The 22,268-nt window shown below is 46.1% G+C and overlaps 1 protein-coding gene across 4 annotated transcripts in view; it reads left to right on the plus strand.

Moving 5' to 3' along the window:
• The window catches only part of PCDH19 (protocadherin 19), a 174,111-nt gene that overhangs the window by 64,479 nt on the left and 87,364 nt on the right, over window positions 1–22,268 (plus strand). For all 4 annotated transcript variants that reach the window (XR_009759283.1, XM_061598467.1, XM_061598465.1 and 1 more), the window contains exon 3: window positions 12,718–12,776. Coding sequence is in view for 3 of the 4 variants with exons in the window: in XM_061598467.1 (XP_061454451.1) it covers window positions 12,718–12,776 (59 nt within the window). In the remaining variant the exon portion in view is untranslated. The remainder of the gene's footprint in view (window positions 1–12,717; window positions 12,777–22,268) is intronic.

The following is a 22,268-nucleotide window of genomic DNA, read 5'->3' on the forward strand; positions in this document are numbered from 1 at the left end:
GGACCTTAGAAAGCACACATTTGCCTTTGATGATGTGATTGTTGCTTTTTATATGGTTCTTTTTGGTGTCGCCCTCTCTCCCTTCCTCCCAAGAGGTGGCCCTTATTGATAGCCCTGGCTGGGCATGTCACCATTTCTTCTGTCTAGCAGAAAGGGATTCCCATTTACTCATTCTTTAACTCCAGGCACAGAGAGAGTGAGAGCGAGAGAGCGCGGCTCTGGACTTCTTCCCTGTACCTTCCGCGCACCCCACCCCATGGGATAGATAGAGGCAATCATGCACAACACATGTGTGCAGAGCCGGCACTCAAAACAATTTTGCGCAGGTGGGAGCAGAATGGTTTGGGCATCAGCAGCTGGCATGGGGAGGTGGGGACGCGGGCACTTTTCCCCCTGGAGCCAGCTCTCGCATCTGACAGCGCGAGATCATTCAGTAGACTCCCATAAGAGAAGCGAGAAAGCCCTTGTTGTGATTCTTCCTCGCCTGCATGGCTCATCTCCTCTTTCACAGCTTGTTTATGGACTGTGCCTGCTCTCTCTCTCTCTCTCTCTCTCTCTCTCTCTCTCTCTCTCTCTCTCTCTCTCTCTCTCTCTCTCTCTCTCTCTCTCTCTCTCTCACTCACTCACTCACTCACTCACTCACTCACTCTCACTCTCACTCTCTCTAATTTTTGTTTTTTAAAGCCATCTGCTTTTCAAGAACCCTATTTACAGAGCTAGTTTGTGGATGGAAACACCCCAGAACATTCTTCAGAATTGGTGTCCTGAGGATGGATGGTGAGTCAGCCGGTTTGGCGGGACAAGCTGCAGGGAGCTTAACCAGAAACGCTGCCTCCCATCCATGTTCATCAGTGTCCATGCGGAAACACACAGGGCCCAACTGGGGTCCCTCAAGGCTGGCCCAAGACCTTTTTGCTGCCTGAGGTGAAGGACAAGATGGCACCCTTCCATTCTATGTCCAGAAGGTGACTGGACTGACAGTTGGATCATAAATCCTAGGACAGGCAGCTAGCTGAGGGGAAGAGTGGTCACAGGGTGGGCTACATTGCACTCACAGCTACCTCATCCAATACCTACTGCTTCTCCCTGCCAAGCAGCATCTGCCGCCTGGGGCAGCTGCTCCACTTTTCCTAATGGTAAGGCCGGCCCTGGGGGTCAGTTCACAGCGAGTTTGGACCATGCAGCTCTCCCCCTTCTTTTGATCCCAGGTTGCTTCCAAACGATTGATTGCTTTCTTTACAGAAAAAAAAATCCCTGCACGTAGTCAAAAGCGTGTCAGGGAGAAGGCTCATTCTGACATGCTAGATTTCTGTGTGCATTTTTTTTTTTTAATGGAGGAGCTCAATTATGTCCTGCCTGGTCCAGCCCACACATTGCTTTATCACCCTCAGCGAGAACGAAGCCCCCAAAAGCAGGCGAAGGTGTGGCTGGTGAAGAAAATTTCCAAAGAGCTGGTGAAGAAGACCGGTGTTTTAGCTGGCTTTGTTTGTTTTTCATGTTTGTTTGTTTTGGGTAAACAACAACTCCCCACACCCAGTGTCTAGTGTTGCATGACTTGGTCGCGCATCACTATTCTGAGGTGGCGATATGTGGATTGAGAGCATACCATGGATACGGAAGCACATCAGGATCGCACTCTGCTTCCTTGGGCTGCTTTATTGTACCACTACCGAGCCATCATGTTTTATAAGAACATCAGAAGAGCCTGATGGGTCAGGCCAGTGGCCCATCTAGTTCAGCATCCTCTTCTAACAGTGACCAGACGGATGCCTCGGGGAAGCCCACAAGCAGGACCTGAGCACAAAGAGCACTCTCCTCTCCTGTGGGTTCCAGCAACTAGTATTCAAAAGCATATAATCTCCATCTGTGGAGGCAGAGCATAGCCATCGTGACTAGCAGCCATGGCTAGCCTTATCCAAATAAGCCGATAAGGCTTTATCCGATAGCCTTATCATGAATCTGGGGAATCCTCTTTTAAAGTGATCCAAGTTGGTGGCCATTGCTTCCTCTTCAGGCCTCATGTGGCCCTCATCTCATGGCTTCGTAATGGCTGCATGGATAGCGACACAGCCTTACAAAAAACGGAGAGAATGCCAGGTTTAGGGTTTTGGTGGTTTTGGTTTTGTTCTCTTGGTTTGGGACTGGGTAAGCAGATGGGCACTCCAACAAGTAGGCTGGTTCATGGGCTCAGTCTGTTGCGCAGCCTCTGATGCAATCCTTGGTGATGGAGGCAGCGATGACTGTGAGGTCATCCTCCGGCTCCACCTCCGGCATCCTCTCCTATGCTGGAGGAGGGTCAGCAACAGTAAACTGGCCCAGAGGTGGAATGACTTCTGGGAGCAGGGTAAGGGGACAGATTAGCAGATCTACCCCTTTGTCCATGTTGGCCAACACCTCGTGTGAAGGACTGTTGATGGGCAGACCACTTGGCCCCTTCTTGGAATCTTCATCCATTACTCCCAGACCACTGTGCCTCTCCCCTGGAGCCCAGACCTCCACTTTCTTTGGCCAGTCCTGCCAAGAGTTCTCCATGGGGCTCATGACACCTCCTGAGAAGCCTCCCAGGCAGCTAGCCAGGCACTTTGGTGGCTCTGAAGTTCTTGCATGGCTCGGCATCTCTTCTGCTCCTGTGGTCTTGGGTGACATGGGGGTGGTGAATCCGAGAGCCATCCAGGAATCCAGGCAGATTGTGTGGGGACCTCTAATCCTGGAGCAGGGATGTCTAGATCCAATGGCTCCCCAGGATCATTGATGGTGTGGAGATCTCATGGAGGTTCCTGCTCTCCTTGCTCCTCATCTGAGGAAAGCTTAGGTTCTAGGTCTGCGCAGAACTGTGACAGTAGCCCTTCTCAGACATGCCAAATGTGGAATGTGAGGCCTCTGTGTGTGTCAGTGTTAAGGGTGGGCATAATTGCTGACTGCTCCATTCCTCTCTTAATGCACCCTTCTGTGGGTGGCTGTAACTCTAGACATTTTGCTGCCTGAGGCAAAGGTGCCCCTTCCCATTCCATGTAGAAAAGCTGCCCACACTGGCAATTCTATTTTACACTGCTAATAGGATGGTGTTTGGGGAAGGGCTATAGTTTAGTGGCAGAGCATCTGCTTTGCTTGCAGAAGGTCCCAGGTTCAATCCCTGCATCTCCAGGTAGGGCTGGGAGAGTTCCTTGCCTGAAACCCCAAAGAGCTGCTGCCAGTTAGTGTAGACAATACTGAGCTAGATGGACCAATGGTCTGATTCAATATAAGGGAGCTTCCTGTGTCGCTCTGTGTCTTCCACTGCCCATAAGGACAGTAAGTTTGGCTTAGGTCAGGTCATGTCTTTCTGCTACTTTCCATCCCTCCCCCAGCATTTGCCACCTAAGACGGCCACCTCACTCTACCTAATGGTAGGACTGGCTCTGCCATCGCTATATCTTGTGTAGGCATGGAAGAAGGCCTTGTTTTCTTTTCCATTCTGTATTTGTCATGTGCAGCACTGTTTCCATTCTGCTGCAGTTCTTCTTCCGCCAAAACCCGCTTTATTGATCTTACTATCTGCAGTGGCAAAATTATGTCACTTGCATCATTAATTACACAACTTAGGTATATGATGTAAGTTACATTGTCATTACGTTATGCCACCCCATTCATTTCAGTGCAAAGGAAACACCATGCAAATAAGGAGGGGAACATAATCAGTTATGTATCAATGGCAGCTTTAAAGCTGCTGTACCAACAGTGATTACTGAATGTATTCACTGGATTGATTTCCATTCCAGACATGAGACAAATAAGAGAACTACAGAAATTTCCACTTCCGTATCTGTTTTTGTTGGAATTTTCTGACATCTCTAATCCTGTGGCAGTGAGTTCCGTGTATTTAATTATGTGTTAACCCTTTCCTGTCCTCCTTTTCCTCTGCAACATATCTCCGGTTCTCTTTTTCTCCGCATGACAGGCAAAAATGTTTCCTCCCTGCCTGGGGGAAACAGCTGAGGAGGCGGCGTTGCAAAGGAAAAAGCAGCAGGTGGGAGCAGGGTTAAGCACCTCCTCCCACTTGCTGCTTTCCCCTGAAAATCATTCCCCTCCTCCCTGCTGCTTTTCACATTGGCAGCGGACTCAGGGTCTGGAATCCTGTGCTTTCTGCCAAGCATGCCATTTTGCACTCTCTTCCTCATATCAGCATAGCCACAGCGAAAGCATCGTCCTGGCAGGCTTGGCTACGCTCCCGACAACCCCGTGTCAGAAATGGGAGGCCGTGTAATTTTACAAAAATGCATGCATGTGTTTTCCTGCTGAGACCCCAGGCGCTTTGATATTCAAAGTCATCTTTGCAGAGGAGGATGGAAACTCAGGGACCGAGTGTTTTGTGCACTAAATCTCCAGCTTGACTGTACAGCAGTAATTACAAAGCGAACACAATGACTGAGCCGCGCCGTCTGTAACGCCGGCTCCCCCTTAGCTTTCTCCAGATAACGCGTTTCTCCCTGGGAGGGTCCTGTTTTTTCTTAAATTAGATATTGTGTTTGTATTTTTGAAAAAGGTCACAGTTAGCCAGCACGGCTTTAAGCTTTATTATCTTGGAACTGAAGCGTAGCTGCTGCCGGCACACCCTCCGCAGTTCCAATCTTGCACGTCCCGCCACTGTGATTGTGCTAGCAGGGGATGTAGCTCTCTTCCCTTATTTATTGCACCATTAAAGTTGCATATGTTTATCTCTCTGTCTCTCTCTGTCTTTTTTTATCAGTGCCATAGAGAAGGATTGGAAAGTAGCTCTTGTAGAAAGGGGAGCATCTGAGGATGTAAAGCAGGGGAGTGGGGATCTGGATCCAGCCAGCGGGATGGATCTTTACCTCCCCCAACCCCTGCAGGCTAACTTGGGCATTATGATGACTGGTATGTTGTGCTGAGAGGGAACCCCTTTGACGCCCATTTGCAGGCAGGTGGGTTCCCTCTCAGTGCCCATCAGCAGAATGGTGCTGAGAGGGATCTCCTTTGAAGGTCTTCCCTCAATGCCTATCAGCTGATCGGTGCTGAAAGCAGCCCCGATGAATGCATTAGAGACTTCTTGAGTGCAGCTAGTCACAGCTACATCTTTACCTACCCCACATCTGATGTCACATATGACATAAGGTGTTGGGCAGATAGACATGGCCTGGGGAAAATAGTCTCGCAGGCCTAATTAGGTCCGTGGGCTGGAGATTCCCCACCCCTGGTATAAGGGGTGGCTGATGGCTGGGCTGACTTCTGAGAAGGCCAATGTTGTAATACACCAGGGATGTGTTAAAGGAATCCGGCCTCAAATGAGGATTCTCTCCTGGCTTGGCCTGATAAGATGTAGCAAGGACATTCGTATAAGAGTCATGATTGAGTGCTTTCTTCCTTCCTTCCTTCCTTCCTTTTATAAAAACCAAGTTTTTTAGTTGTCAATGTTGCAAAGATAGGTATGGAAGTTTGTGGGCAATTCCTGGGAAAAATCTCAGGAAATCAGTAAGTACATGAGTGTTTGGAGCTGGTAGTAGAATCTGAGCAGTATGACCAATGCTCAGGGATTGGGGCTTCAGTACTACGCATAGCTTCCCTCCCTCGCCATGACTAAACAGTCCTCTCTGTCTAACCTCAGCTCTTAAGTCTGCTTCCTGACTCACCTTCTAAGCTCTTTCTTATTTTCTTTCTGTCTGGGGCACACAGCCATTCCTGTCTCTAGATTTTTTTCTTCAGATCCTTTCCTTCTCCTCTCTCCCTACCTTGCCCTCTGTCTCTCTCAGACCCCTGCTGTTTCTCTGCCCCCACCATCTCTGGGCCCTTTTGTAGTTTCCCCCCCCTCTCCTTTCTATAAGGAGACCTGTGTATCAATGTTCTGTAACTGATATTTTCACCCTGAGAAGTTTAAATGTTTGTGAACGTTCCACGGCATCATAGCAGCCAATTGTTAGGCTGCAGCCATGTAAGATGAACAGATCTGGCTCTTTTGTACCGAGCGGTGAGATATGGTGGCAGGAATGTATCATTGAAAGAGGTCTTATTACTAATAGAACTACCGATCGTGAATCAGAACAGCTGTCAAATCTCCTTAGCCAACACACGTTCCTTGCTGGATAGTCCTTAACGCTTTGTCCAGCTCTCTTTTGCCAGGCGATGCTGAATGCTTGTTGCTCTCCCTTGGGAACAATTTCCATTACCTGACAGACTGCAACACTCAAGCTGTTCCCTTTTCTTTTTGTTCTGCTTTTCATACCTGTTCTGTGCGAAGCAGAAACAATGGGATTTTGAAATGGGGCGGAGAAAAAAGAGAACATTAAACGATGATAGTGTGAACGGAACAGTCACATGTACAGACCTTTGTGTGGAACACTTGCATCCTTAGTTTCAGTGGTGCCCCCCTCCCCGTCTGTGGAATGCTATCCCCAGGGAAGCAGGCCTGATGCCATCATTGCATGTTTTTGGGCTCCAGGCGAATCCGTTTGCATTTACTCAGGCTGCTGGTGGTGACATTAGCCTCTCATGAGATGCTCATCTTTTAGTGGGGTGGAGCAGGACCTGTCCATATTGTATTGCCGGATGAACATTTTATATTGTACGTCATTTTTTTTTTTTTATGGATTTCAGTTTCTTTTTATCGGCCTGTATTTTATTTTGTTGTCAAGTTGCTTTGAGCCTTTTTTTTTTGTCAGAAGGCGACTAAGAAATGCGATAAGTAAATAATATCAAATAATGCTTTGGAAGAGTGGAAGTGAGATCAGCTTCCTTCCCATGTTGGGGGGAGGGAGATTCTATTTGGGCTCTAGCAGAGGGCATGTTAACAAGGGATGGAGTCTTACTTCTTAGGGGAAGTGCTGTGGCTCAGTGGTTAGAGCATCTTTGCATACAGAAGGTCTCAGGTTCAGTCCCCGGCATCTCCAGGTAGAGCCGGGAGAGTCTCCCTGTCAGAAATCCTGGAGAGCTGCTGCCAGTCAGTGTAGACAGCAGTGAGCTAGATGGACCAATGGTCTGGCTCAGTATCAGGCAGCTTTCTATCTTATTATGACATGAATTTGCCAGGCTTCCGACATCCCCAAGCTAGAGCTTCAGGGGCAGGATGGCAGTGTGCCCTATTTTCCAGGTGATGGACTTCTATTTGGAGGTGTCCTCGATGTGAAGGGCTGTGCAGTCCAGTGCTGGTTTAAAGGTAAGGAACTCTAAGCGAGGAGAGCAGGAGGAGCCTTGGAGTTGCCCATCAACAGTTAGCACCTGGGCAGAAGACTGAGCAGGCAGAAAAGTCACCTGCTCACAGTTCTTCTCCACTCTGGTGAAATGCTGGCTGGAAGTGGGAGGGAGGAAGAGTGGGAGGGGGTGGCCTGTTTTCCCCTCCTGGCTTTTTTCCCATTTTGAGTAGCATCCCACTGTCCTGCAATACCTTTTCCCTGGGAGCTGTAAATTGGAGGGGGAGTTTTCTGAGTGGGAAATCAGCCAGAAGGGACCACCACTATTCCTGCTCCTAAACTTGAATCCTCCTTTCGTGATGGTCAGTTTAAAAAAAAAATGCAGAGAGAAAGCTTATATGTATACTAGCAGCTTCATACATGGCCTTCTAAGAAACCAAAAAATCAATGCCATTTTGAAATTAGTAGTTCAACTCAGCACAGTTTTGAAAGATTCAGTCTGCCATCTTGATTCAGAATGGTGTCCGGTTGTATCTAAACATAGACAGAAAACTGCCCCTTGATCTCGGGAAATATCATGCAGAATTTGATTGAAATCAGTGCTGTTTTGAAAGGTTAATTCCGCCATCTTGATTCAAAATGGTGTCCTGTTGTATGGAAACATAGATGAAAGTCTGCTCCTTGATTTCAGGAGCTATCACACAAAATTTGGTTTTGATCTCGTAAGAGGTGTCCAAACACATATCGAACAAACAAGTTTCCAAAGTATAGACATAGATATGGGCATAGATATGTGTCTGTGTGTCCTGTCTGGTTTAGTCTTCAGGTTTCGTCACCGCTAGCCATTCTGTGGCTTAGCAACAAGGGAGGGAAAGTCAGCAAGGGCCCTTCGATTGGCTTATTTTGGTCCATGTATTTATAAAAATGATTTGTACTTCATATTTGTTGCATTGGCCACTTTGAGTACTTTTGGTCGGGAGAGAGAGAAGGGGTGTGTGTGAGATAATAGAAATGTAATTATCATTATTATTTTGCATTTATTATAACATTTATGTCCCGCCTTTCCTCCGGAGGAGCTCAAGGTGGCATACATAGTTCTCTCCCTCCTCAATATTATCTTTATGTATTCATAAAATTGATAACCCGTCAACTCCTATCATTCCTGCAATGGGATGGTCTGGCCACAGTGGCTCATTTCCTGGTAACTTTCTGTTTGGACTAAGGACTGCCTGAGCCCTTACATTCCAGCCCTTATCACTAAGGTCATCCAGAGGAGTGCTGCTGGTTGTCCTCCATGTTACAGAGGCCTAATTGGCCTCAACCAGAAGTCGGGCATTTAGTGTTTCCGTTCCCATACTACAGGCTTCCTCACCATTAACTTTTAGGTGTCTCTAGAAGACCCTTTTTAATGCTGAAAGGTCTACACAGTCATCTAAAATTTCCTTGGGTAGCCAGTCATTTTAATTTTAATTTAATTGTTCTGTATTATTTTCAACATTTTTAAAATGTTGCTGTACACTGCCTTGATGCTTTGGGGGAGGGTGGTATCTGAATACTATCTATAAATAAAGAATGATTGCAATGCATTCTATATGTGGGGCTGCCCTTGAAGACCATTCACAACTGACTGAGTTTAGACTGCTATTGCCAGGAGCTGTGGTGGCTGGTTCATTGCGGCAAATAGGGCGCTGCTCCACCAAGCTCAGCCTGCTGTCAGCCAATCCTCACCTTCCTGCCTTTTATTGTCGTTGGCTCTGGCTCCACCTACTGTTGACCTCCCTGCCTTCTGCCCTACCACTCCCAATGGGCACCAGCCATCACTGGCTGGGAGGGCTCATGTTACACCAATCCTTGAACAACTGTGTATTTACTTCCAAGCCTAATTCATGTGTTGTACCACTGAGAGTCAGCTTTCCACCATCCCAGTACCAGGAACAGAAAAGACGCTCTTTGCTTCCTTCCTCTTTCGAAGCAGCTAAAAGCACACAGCCCTGCCGATTAAAGCAGAAAGAAAGTTGGCAGCCCAATTTGAAATGCTCCATGCCTCGAATGCAGCTGATTTGCCCTTTTCCACCCATCCTGTGGTCTTCAAGGTTTATGCAGGATTTTTCTTGTTTGCTTTTTTGTTGATGAGAAAGCCCTAGCTATCTCTGGGTGCACCAGCATTTAATAAACAGTTTGTTTGTTTGTTTATTTATTTATTTATTAAATGGCATTGCCAAGCTCCAGGTTTTTTTTTTTAAAAAAATCCCCATTCCAGCTTGGGATTTACCTTGCTTGCTATTTACATATCTGTGTGGTAAATATTTTAGCACACTAATGATGCACTAATAAGAAAACACCTTTTGAACTTTCAGTCAAATTGGCAATGCACAAACCAGGTCCGTCAGGGAATTAAAAAGCGTTTAGTTTTTGAAACAGAGTGTGGTCACATTGTTTCTTTGGCGCAAATGGATCTGTGGTCGCCAGCCAGCCATTTTCTGCTAAATGTTTATGGAATGATCAGCAGGGCCTGGAGATTTCAAATGCCTTGAAAACCACACACGCACATACACAAACAGTCAGGGCAGAATTTGGGTAAAGCACCCTTTCTTCCAAAGGATGAGCTGTAGGTCAGTGATAAAGCCATTGCTTCTCAGGTTAAACAAGGGTCTAGCTGCTGGCGTCTTTTAGAAAAAGCTATCAGCAAAAGGATCTCTGCAGGAGAGGTCCAGGGGGCTGCCAGTCAAGCTTCATATTGGTATGCTAGTGGGGGACATCGTAATCTGAAGCTGATAGCCAGTATAGGGTAGTGGTTAGAGTCATCTTCCTCAATCTAATGCCTTCCAGATGTTTTTGGACTCCAACTCTCATCAGCTCCAGCAAGCTTGGGGAAGGGCTGTAGCTCAGTGGTAGAGCATCTGCCTCGCATGCAGAAGGTCCCAGGTTCAGTCCCCGGTATCTCCAGTAGGGCTGGGAGAGACTCCTGCCTGCAACCAGGTGGGCCGCTTCCAGTCAGTGTAGTCAGTATTGAACTAGATGGACCAGTGATCTGACTCAGTATAAGGCAGTTTCCTATGGTCAGGATTGATGGGAGTTGTAGTCTCAAAAACAACAGGTTGAGGGAGGTTGGGATAGACTGTCTTGACTAGGGCTGGGAAAACTGAGCTTCAAATCTTCATCTAGGGTGCTTTCAGACAACAGTTTAATCCATTTCTCTGACAGTTCTTTGCCTCATAGTTTTTACTTTCCCCCCCACATGATGTAGAAGCAGAAAACAGTGGAAGTTTAGCTCTTGGTTTCTGTGATAAATGACTCCAGAAATATTCCGTTGGCACGCCACAAAATCTGGTAAATTGCAGGAGTTTTGTGGTGTCATTTTACCACGATCATGCTACCGCCGCTGACATAACCAGCTGGGGTATCCCAGCATGCAATTTGTTCCCGCCCTTTTGTTTTTACCACGTGAAATTGTGTCTGTATTCCAGCATATTCCACCACAGGTGTGGGTTACAGTCCCCCCCCTCCACCTCACAGAAATGTCAGAATCAAAAGGAAGAGGGGTCATATGGCGACATGACAAGATGCACCATGAATTATGGGGGAACTACAGTACATATGTGTATAATGAGTGAGTAATGGAAACAAGTTGTGATTTGATGCAGTAAAGTTGCAGTGTGAAAGATATTTAGCACGACATGGCAGTATATCAGGCAACAAGCCGCAATTCCTAGCACTGCAGTGTGAAAGGAATGTTAGAAATTGGGACAGAAATGCTATCATTATAATCTGTAAAACTAACACAGGAAGCCCTATGTCTGTATGCAGCCTTGGTAATGAAGCTCATTGAGTGAGATTGAAGCAGCTATTATCTCTCAGCCTGGTATACCTCACAGGGCTGTTGTGCAAGAACAAAATTGGGAGATTAGAGCAAAGTACATTACCCAGAGCTCCATGGCAGAGGGGTGAGATGTAAATTCAAATGTATAGTATTTGCATGCACTATTTTGTGTGTGATGCTGGATTTGTCAGTTCCTCAGTGCTCAAATTATGGGGGAATTAGAAGGGGGTCCTTGAAAAACTCAGCCCCCGACTCCCCACAATTTTGGCCAAATCATGTCTCTAGTAGGCTTCTAGAAATAGCAGCTAAGGAGGCTGTCATAAAAAGGTAAAGGGGCTGCCCTTCCCTATAATTCAAGCTCTGCAGCACCTGGTACCAGTCTAATAGCATCTTGATGTCTCTCTGTGGCATCAATAGGCAGGTTTGTGTGTACTCTGCACACTTTGGTATCAACATCCCGAGAATCTCTACATTCAATTAAAAGGAAAACAAGGTTCTAGCTCTTATGACCCCTTTTCAGTGGCTCGACTCTTGAAGATGACTTAGTTGGGTACAAACCAATGTTTCTGGGATGCTGGCAGGCACTGGATCTGTGATTTTTGCTGTGTAGTCTACTGCCGTAATCATTAATTTGATGGTGAGTCCTTGTGTAAAATCATGCAAATTCAAAAAGATCCGTTTTGATTTTCCTGGATCTGACTTCTACCCAGACCCCCTGGGAAAGCAAAGTGTATTTGTGTGTGTATGTGTGCGGACAACTGTGTGTGTGTTCATGCATGCACATACACTTTGTCTTTTTCTGTCTATCTGGGGGGCGGGAAAAGAAGCAACCAGAGGAGCGGTGCTCAAGGCACTCTCTCAAAATTCTAAATGTGCCCTCAACCCCCCCCCCCAAAAACCCCAACAACACAAAACTTGGTGACCACTGCTCTGGAGCAACAGAAAAATAAATTTGGGCTGTCACTCATGTGACAGCCCTTCAAATATTTGAGGATAGCTATCTTAGTGCTTTTCAGTAATCTCTTCTCCAGGCTAAACATTCCAAGCTTGTGGCCAGCATCCCATCGTGTGGCAGAGGTTTACATTATATGCTGTAATGAAATACATCGCATTCAGTTCTACAAAAATGCTGTGCAGGTTGGCTTTTTTGCATGCCTCTCCAAGTAGGGCTGTTACGTGCGGTGTTCTGTGTGTGCCATGGTGCTGGCGTGCATGCATACTGGTGACGCTTATGTGGCTCACCTCTAACCTGGGTTTAGGGGTGGGAGGGTCAATTCGATTCAGTTCACATTTAAAAGCAAATTCACCTGCTTTGCACTTTCTCAAACAATATGCAAACCTTTCCTCCTTCAAAATTTGCACGTCTTTGAATTTTGCAGTGTAGTTCTCCAGCCTTGTAATGAAGAGAAAAATGCATATATTAGGGTAAAGTGTGCATATAAATGTATACATTAGTGAAAATGCATTAATGTACGTTTGTCAAAACTGCATACAAAAATGTGTTTATTAGGAGAAATTTGGAGAAATTTGCACTAAAACACTGAAACGTGTAAGAGAATCCTCTCCCCCCCCAAACTGCTGCAGAAATGTGGAGAACTGGATTTTAGATGGGAAAAATAAGAAATAAGAAATAAGAAAAATAAGAGAATTGAAATGGACAGATTCATCCGTCCCTTCCTCTAACTAGTGGTCTTTGTCCCAGGTTGCCTGGCTGTTTCAAAATGCTGATGAATCATGCATGTAACCATCTCTATTTCCCCCTCCCTCTCCTTTCAGACTGAAAACTACTCATTTGATTCCAACTATGTGAACAGCAGAGCTCATTTAATAAAAAGGTATGTAGGGTGTTTTTTTTATGGATGGGGGAGGAATGTTCCATTTTAACCAAATTCATATTGTTTAACTCCCCCCCTATTTTCTGCTTAGTTACTGTATACAAAGTCTGTTCATTTGATTTGGAAACACACACATACTCACAAGTATTTGCATCGTATCAAAATGCCATTGCTTTGGGCTTTTAGTTGTTGGTTTTTAAACCCCTTCCCCCTGTGAGCTGTGCCTCATTCATACAGGAAAGTGAGCATAGAGTTAGACAGAACTCTGTTACCCTGACAACTTAAAAATTCATAGAGTTTATTCTATTTCAATGCACAAGAATAAAATGATAGATTTGGATGGAGAGAGAGCTCTCTGCCATCGAAGGAGAGAAAAGGAGCTTGCATGGGGGTAGGTAATTGGACTTGGGATCCTTTCTCCTTTCATTCCCCCCCTCTCGAAGTTTGAAAAGCAAGGGGAAATAACATTTGTATTGCAGTTTGTTCCCGGCCACCATACTCTCCTTCCATGCCCTCTTTATTAAAATAAATCTGTCTGTGGCCTGGCTTCATCCAAGCATAAGCTCAGGAATGAATTTAGCCCCCAGAGAATGCGTTGACAATAATTACTAACATTTCAGAAGTGTTTCACAGCAGACAAAAATGCATTTGAATTTTTACTACTTTTATCCTCGCTGCAACCCCTGTGACATATGTCATAGGCACTAGAGAAGGGAATCAAACTGATACATATTTGAGTTTGGTCCTGATTTGGTTTCTAGCCAATAGGAACTAATTTGTCCGGTTGGGGACATTTTGCTAAACAATTGCTTAGTGGGATGAGAACAAGCTGAGGCAAGCCTGTGCGTTGAGGGTTCCCCAGTCCTTCTCCAGTGCAGGCAAAAGAAGTTTAAAGGCTTTTGCTTGCAGTTGAGATTCACTACAGCATGCCTACAGTGTTATCTGAACCCTAAATTATGGTTAATCTAAACTAGGGGTAGCCAATGGGTCACCCTCCAGATATTGTTGGACTCCAGTTCCCATCAGGCCCAGCTAACCAGCATGGCCAACGGTCAGGGCAGATGGGAGTTGTCCAGCAACATCTGGAGAGTACCAGATAGATAAACTGTGGTTACAGCAATCAAGCCAACCTCATACCATGGACTGTGGTTGTTTAAACAAACCATAGTTAGTATTAATCCCAGTTTAGGATTCGGATGACATGCTAAACTGTGGTTAATTGAAATCAGAAGGGAAATTTTCCAATCTCCTCCTTACAGCTGTGGTCAAAGGAGTGTTAATAACCCATGTGATCAGGTAACATCAAGTTGGTATAGAAAGGTAACAATGTTTTCAAAGGTTTCCCCCCTTCTTTGCTTGTAATGCCATATAAGCTCTAATTTCCTTCGATTAAATTCATTTTTACCTTGTAATTATAATCCTGTGCTTTGGGGTCATTCACATCCAGCCATTCCTGCTATTGCTTTGGCTGACATTATCATAAGGAAGGGGAACCTGCGGCCCTGTCTGACCACCTACTTTCATCAACTCCAGCCTTCAGGGCCAATGGCCATGGATGTTGGGGACTGCGGTCCAAACCATCTGGAGGGCACCATGTTGGCGAAGGCTGCTGTACTACATCCTTAAACTTAAAAGCAGCAGCTGTTGATTATTTTTGGTTTGGGCCAGCCAGGACTCGTCTCACTGCATCATTTTTTTTTTTTTAAAAAGTGACCCTTTATTCTAAGTTTGTAATCTGTTATGATTCTGTGTTTACAATCCTGTTCAATGCAACACAGACTTTCACATTACGGTTCAGGTTCTATCCCTGCTGAGAAAATGAACAAAGGATGGATTGAGGTTTGGGTTCAGGCTTGGTTTGATCTGGTGCACAAGTGTTCAGCTTCTATATTCTTTGCTTACTAATCTCGCCTCCCTACCAACCTCTCATATTCATAGTGCCTAATCTAGATTGCAGTAAGGAATATTGCCCATTTAAAGAAATTGTTGTTGATTAGCCATATTAATTTTAGTAGATTAATCCATTTATTACTTTGTGGAATCTGCAAACATTTAAGGAAAAGAAACAGACAGTTCTAAAAAAGTCACAAGCACTATTGCTTTCTTTGTTGCTTGAGGGTGCATGCATGTGTTGAAGAAAGCATAATCTTAGAAGAGGCATTCCTTGTCATTTCTTATGCAGAAAGGAATGCCTCTTTTTCAAAATGGTGCTTTCCACCTGCTCTTTCCATCAGGGCCCCCTCCAGGCGTGAGCATGACCTGAGCAAAGTGTTCTCTGGAACACTGGAACGTAGGAGGCTGCCTTAGATTGAATCAGGTCACAATCTATCCAGTCCTATACTAACTAGCAGCAGTTCGGCAGGATTTCAGACTGGAGCTTCTCCCAGCCCTACCTTGAGATGCTGGGGATTGAACCTGGGACCTTCTATGTGCAAGGCAGATGCTCTGCCACTGAGCTTCAGTCCTTACCCAAAAGACCTGGTGGGTTTATTCCATGAGCAATTAAAAGGATGGCTAAATCCAGCTGCCTGGCACTGCTCAGAAAGCTGGCCTGAGCATTTTTATCTTTTAAAAGGGAACCCAGGGCAGGCATCAGTGGTGGACAGTGCTGTGGTGATGGGGCCTTGACAGCTGCCTGAGGGTGTCAGGTGTTGACGCCAGTCCTGTTTTTTTTTTTAATAAAAGCTTGCATTAAAAATAACAACAAAGTAAATAAAAATCTGCTGTCTGGTTAACTGGAGGTAGCTCTTTAGTCTATCAAAATGTTTTTACATTGATTGATTGACTTGATCAATTGGTTAAACGCTGCAGCCTTAATTACAACTGCTGTTTCACGCATTGGACTGTTGAGGGGAAACCTGCTCAGCAACTCTTCAGTCCCTTTCCCAACTCTGTGATTCTGTCAACTTGCTTGAATCGGTACACCCGGGAGGACATAACAAACTGTGTAATGGGGCCTGTTCCGGCCTTTCAGAAGAACTGATTATCCCCTTGCCTAAAAACTCCCTTTCATTTGCATTTTTATATAGAAAAAAGATATAAGGAGTATGGTAATTAGGAGCATGTCATGTGGACAGCTTCCATTCAGAGATGGAAGTGGAGATGTTTGTCTGCATCGTTCATGAGATTTAACCACAATCATGTAATTGCTGGTAGAGAAAATTGCAGCCTGTATCATATTGTTCTCTGAAATCCAATAGGGAGGTTGTCCTTCCCCAAAGAAGACATCTATTCATGTCTCGTGTTCTTCACCTGCCATGAAGCTAAACTGAGAGTTCCGTGATAGTAGATGCTGGATTGGTGAGGAAACCTTCAACTATAGAGAAATCTCTCCACATTTTGGGAAAGTGACTCAGGAGAGAGTCCCGTGTTGTAGGCTGGCCTCTTGGATTATGGGCCCTTGATCACTAGAAAGGCAAATGTATACAAGATGCAGAGTCCCTGGATGTTTGATATATGGAATTTGGTGTATGGAACTCTCTCTCTTTTTCCCTGCTATGCCATTCCCTGGAAGTAAGACTGAGCAGAGAGTTCAAGAGCCAGAAATTCAGAATTGTAAGAAAGGCATCAGGACCATGGACAGAATACACAGAGGCTCTCAATGTGGGGCTAACAACAGGAATCTGGGATCCTTGGGTGGAGCTCTGATAAAGGGGAGGGGAATCTCTGCTGTGGGACACATTTGGCCTGCCAGGGGTTCCAGTTTGTCCCACCAGGCTGTCCCTGACAAACCATGCACACCTGCCCCACACTTGATATCATACATGACGTGTGTGTGGGGGGCAGGTATCGATGTGGCTTTAAGGGAACAATCAGGACCTTAAAGTGAACCCCCAGTTGTTCCCTTGCAGGAGCAAGGCATGCTCCCATCCCACCCATCAGCTTGATGGGCAGTGGGAGTGTGGCTTGCTCCAGGAGCAGAAAGCAGTTAGGATTGAAACCACTGCTAAAATGGAAGGGAACCCCACCCCTCTGTTTTAGCAGCGGTTTCAATGCAAACTGCTGCCTGGTCCTGGAACGAGCCTCTTTGAAGACACACCAGGAATGCACCTTAAGAAAGACTCATCACCTGATGTCATTGTAACCTCAGGTGATTTACGTTGGGCGGCCGGGCAAGGAGTAGGTTGGATAGAGATCTGGCCCACCAGGGAAAAATGTTTCTCCACCCTGTCATGATATATTTGCTTGACTGGATAAGTAGTTCATTGGCTCCCTGGGAACTGTTCAAGCGTTACGGCCTTGGACTGCATACTCTGGCCATGCTGGTAAAAGAGTCTTGGCAGGTGCGTGTTGCCGTCATTCAGTATGGCACTGCAGAAGGCCGAACAGCAGAAGCCATAGGGATTTCTGATGAAGTCACTGGCATCTGGGGATGCCAGAAATAAGACTGTTCTGGTGGGTTAGTGATGGATATGGTAGAAGCTGTGGGGTGTCATTCTTCTCCAGAATCTTCTCTACCTGGAATGATGCTAAGGCTGAAGTTGTTGTGATCCTCAGGTGGTTTCCCCTTTTTCCAAAGAGGGGTTTCCCATGTCCCTGTCCGGGTCTCGGGCTCAGTTTGTCCACATTCTCACAGCTCTCTTTGTTTACCCACCATCAGCAGCCATGTTCATGTGGAGTGGTTGGTTGGAAAGGACAGATAAAAGGCAGGGCAGAAGATCTAGCATTAAAACAAGCCCCTGATGAAGAATAGCAAGGCAGCTATGCAGAGGATTCATCACTTTGTGGTAGAGTACATGATTTGCACACATCATTTCTTAGGTTTAATTCTGGACAGCTCTAGTCAGAAGCAGATAGCTGGATTGGGAAAGAGAATTCAACCTGAAACCTTGGAGAGCTGCAGCTAATCATAGTACTGGGCTATGTGATCCCGTGATGGTCCTGCTCAGAGTAAGATGGCTTCACGTGTTCTGCATGCAGATGCCGGGTTCAATCCCCAGTGCCTCCAATTATGAAGACAGTGGATAGCAGAGATGGGGACGACTTCTGCCTCTGGAGAGCCATTGCCAGTCAGAGGAATGAGCTTTCGGCTGGATGGTCCAATGGTCTGATTCGGTATAAGGGACCTGGTATGGTGTGGTGTTAGAGTGTTGGACTATGACTTGGGAGACCAGGGTTCAAATCCCCACTCAGCCATGAAGTTCACTAGGTGGCCTTGGGCCAGTCACCACCTCTTGACCTAACCTACCTCACAGGGTTGTTGTGAGGATAAAATGGAAAGGGGGAGAGCCGCATAGGCCACCTTGAGATCTTGGGAGGAAAAGTGGGACATAAATGCAATCATAAAGAAATAAAAGACAGTTCAATGTATTTAATGTGCAAAGAGCATTCTCTGGATGTTGAGGGATAAAAACCCAGGTAAAGAGAAATGAAAAAAAACCTTGCATCTGAGGGGCATTGCTGCTGATTTGCCCTAATGAATGTCACGAACATGATGTATTCATCAGGGAACTGAAATGTCAACGATTAATCCTCCAGTGTGTTTTTAATCCCACAAAACGTCGCTGTTTGGAGAAGGGCGATTGCTGCCTTAACTTTGAGGTGCGAAACTCAAAATCCTTACTTTTTAATTAATCTGCTTGGTCTTTCCGAATTGATTTCTGCCTAGCCTTCTGCCATCTGTGCATGCTGGCTAAATCCTAGATTTAAAGGAATGCCTTTATTTTAAAAGGCCACGTTTGAAGGTGTTCCAGTTTTTGCATGTCTGCCTGGGCTTTTCTCCCTCCTTTCCCTGCATGCTGTGTTTGGTTCAGCAGGACATCCCATGGCCGTTGGTCCACTTGGTTTCCATGGAGACCAGAAAAGGGCTTTGCGAACAGACGCACATGCATCATTCATAGAATCATAGAACAGTAGAGTTGGGAGGGGGCTATAAGGCCACTGAGTCCAACCCCCTGCTCAGTGCAGGAATCCAGCGTAAAACCTCCCCGAGAGGTCGCTGTCCAGCCGCCTCTTGAATGCCTCCAGTGTTGGAGAGCCCACCACCTCCCTAGCTCATTGCTTCCATTGTTGTACTGCTCTAACAGTTTGGAATTTTCCCCTGATTATTTATTATTCCTGATTATTAGTATTTATTTATTCAAAAATCTGGCTTCCTATAACTTGAGCCCGTTATTCCGTGTCCTGCACTTTGGGATGACTGAGAAGAGATCCTGGCCGTCCTCTGTGTGGCAACCTTTTAAGTACTTGAAGAGTGCTATCATATCTCCGCTCAGTCTTCTCTTCTCCAGGCTGAACACACCCAGTTCTTTCAGTCTCTCCACATTGGGCTTTGTTTCCAGTCCCCTGATCATCCTTGTTGCCCTCCTCTGACCTTGTTCCAGTTCATCTGCATTCTTCTTAAAGTGTGGTGTCCAGAACTGGACGCAGTACTCAAGATGAGGCCTAACCAGTGCCAAATAGGGGGGAACTAGTCCTTCATGTGATTTGGAAACTATACTTCTGTTAATGCAGCTTAATATAGCATTTGCCTTTTTTGCAGCCAGTTTACACTCCCCAAAGCTCTGTACATTTCCATGGCCCAGTTGTGGTGGGCAGCAAAGAACATTTTGTCATGAAGCATTGCTAGCAGCTTCTGCACTGTGATCATGCAAGCGCATGATTGCTGACTGGTTCGCTGGCCCCATAAGGAGTCAATTAGCAATCAGCTAGCTAGTCAGCAACCATGGACTTGCATGATTGGTGGGCTGAGGCAACCACTGCATTTACTACCCCTTGCTATCTCTTTCTAGCAAGGCTGGAAATTCTCCTTCTCCCTCAATCACCTTGCAGAAAAGGGCTAGTTGTTTACAGGCTGCTGCTGCTTAGCTGAACATAAGATGTAAGAAGAGCCTGCTGGATCAGGCCAATGGCCCATCTAGTCCAGCATCCCTATTCTCACAGTGGCCAGCCAGGTGCCCATGGGGAGCCCACATGCAGGACCTGAGTGCAAGAACACTCTCCCCTCCTGCAGCTACCGGCTGCTGGATTTCAGAAGCATGCCTCATCTGACTATGGAGGCAGAGCACGGCCATCATGGCTAGCAGCCATTGATAGCCTTGTCCTCCATGAATGTGTCTTATCCTCTTTTAAAGCCATTCAAGTTACTGGCCATCCCTGTCTCTTGTGGGAGCAAATTCCATAATTTCACTCTGCACAAAAAGAAGTAGTTTTTTTTTGTCTGTCCTGAATCTTCCAACTTTCAGCTTCGTTGGATGTCCATGAGTTCTAGTGTTATTAGAGAGGGAGAAACGCTTTTCTCCAACCACTTTCTCCATGCCATGCATAATGTTACACACTTCTGTCATGTTGCCTCTGACTCTCCTCTAAACTGAAAAGCTCCAAATGCTGCAACATTTCTTCATAGGGGAGTCGCTCCATCCCCTTGACCATCCTGGTGGGCTTTTTCTGAACCTTTTCCGACTCTACAATATCCTTTTTGAGGTGAGGCATCCAGACGTGTACACAGCTGGTTTCAGCATAACGATTGCTGCCGCTTTCATGGCTGATGATCAGACCTCCAGGAAGCATTAAAGTATCTTGGTGATTTGCAGCACTGGAAGGTGATGCCATTCCAAAAGGCCTTCAATGTTGGAGCAAGGTTGGGGAGCTTGTGGCTGTCCAGATGCTTGTTGAACTGCAGCTCCCATCATCCCTGACCGTTAGCCATGTTGGTTGAGGCTGATGGGTGTTGGAGGCCAACAACAATCTGGAGGGCCCGACAGCTTTCCTCTGTCTGTGTTAGGACTTAGGCAAAGTTCTAGAGTTTTAGTTGGATGTTGGCTGGAAGAAAATGAATATCGAAGTCATTCTCAGGTGGTTTTCTCGTTCAAAGCAGAGAAAGGGGATTACTGCTGAACATGAAGGAGAACCTCGACAATCTGATGTGTTCAACAGTGGAAAGGGCTGCCTCAGAAGGTGGCAAATTCTCCTTTTTTTTACAGTCTTTTAAGCTAAAGGCTGTATGGCTGCCTATCTGGGATTTCCTGCATCAGCAGGGGGTTGGGCTAGATGACCTTTGAGGTCCCTTCCAACTCCATGATTCTGTGATCTAAACTGATAGCGAAAACCTTCCATTTTCTTGACCTCGATTGAGTGAGGTGCTTAATGCAAGCAGTGGGGTGCATATGTTAGCCCCCCTCCGACTCATGTGCATTTGGCAGCTTTCTGTTTGACTGTGCAACAGACCGTGCATTTATCCTTAAGGCAGTGCTGGGGAACTTGTGGCTGTGCAGGTGGTGCTGGGCTGCAGTTCCTATGAGCCCTGACCCTTGACTGTGGTGGCTAGGGAGGATGGGAATCAGAGTCCAACAACACCCCGAGGGCGGCAGATTCCTCATCCCTGCCTTTAAGAAACTAGCACAGACTGAAGCATCCTACGAGACTCGTGCTGCAGGGCTTGGAAGTGCTAGAAGAGCATATCCTGTCTTATTGGAACTGCCTAGATGGGCCCTGTCTGCTGTATTTGTGGTTAGGAAGCAATTTCCTCTCTGCGTTGGTTGATCAGCAAGAGACCTTGGGCTTTTGCCAAGCCTGAGTCACTGGGAGCTGTGTAGCACCTTGGAGTGATAATGTTCCTTGTCCTCTGTGTGCTGCACTGTCTGGATTGTGAGGGTTAATCTGTGGGTTTGGGGGAAGGTATGATTTATGAGAAGATCCAGCGTCAGAGCAATGTATTCGATTGGATTAACTTACTGGCCCTTTCCAGCCTTTTAATACGAGTAGATTTAATAAGGAAATGCTGCCATTGAAGCAGTATCCTATCGACAGGCCTTCTCCAACCTGGCGCCCTCCAGATACAGTATTTTGGACTACAGCCACAGCCAGCAAGGGCAATGGGTAGGGATGATGGAAGCTGTAGTGCAAAACATCAGCAGGGAACCACAGTGATCATAGCTGCTATTTACAGTATACCAATAGTGAACCCGTTCTTTGCGTGCCAGTCCTGATGTGGCAAAATCAGCACCACCCATGCCTAAGAGGGAGATGTCAGCACTCCTGAGGGAACTCCAAAGTTTGAAAAAGTAAAAAAAGTTGTCCCCTAAGTGTGAGAAAGAAACCCAAATAGCCCCAGAGCTTGGAAATGTTACTTTTTTAAAACTAGAACTCCCATCAGCCCCAGCCAGCATGGCCACTGGATTGGGCTGATGGGAGTTGTAGTTCAAAAAAAGTAACTTTTCCAAGCTCTGAATAGCCCACAGAGGACTGTAATTCTCAGTGGCGAAGGGGCTGGCTGGCTGGGATGTTGAACAGGAACACTACACGCTGCAACATTTTGTTTCAGGTCCCCCTCATTCCTCAATAAATTGTCAGATGGGCCATGCCTCCCCCCACCAGCTTGCTACCTATGGAGCTATCACCCTACATACCTACAGAGCTGCTTGTGATGGCTTCTAGAGCATCCACAATGGCTGCCATATTTCATAATGGCACTGTGCATTGGTGTGCATGTGTGCATGCTCAACATCACAGTGAGACATCCAGTATCAGAGGCAGCATTTTATTTATTTTATT

This window comes from Rhineura floridana, chromosome 16 (genome assembly GCF_030035675.1).
Source record: "Rhineura floridana isolate rRhiFlo1 chromosome 16, rRhiFlo1.hap2, whole genome shotgun sequence".
NCBI classification, from domain to species: Eukaryota; Metazoa; Chordata; class Lepidosauria; order Squamata; family Rhineuridae; genus Rhineura; species Rhineura floridana.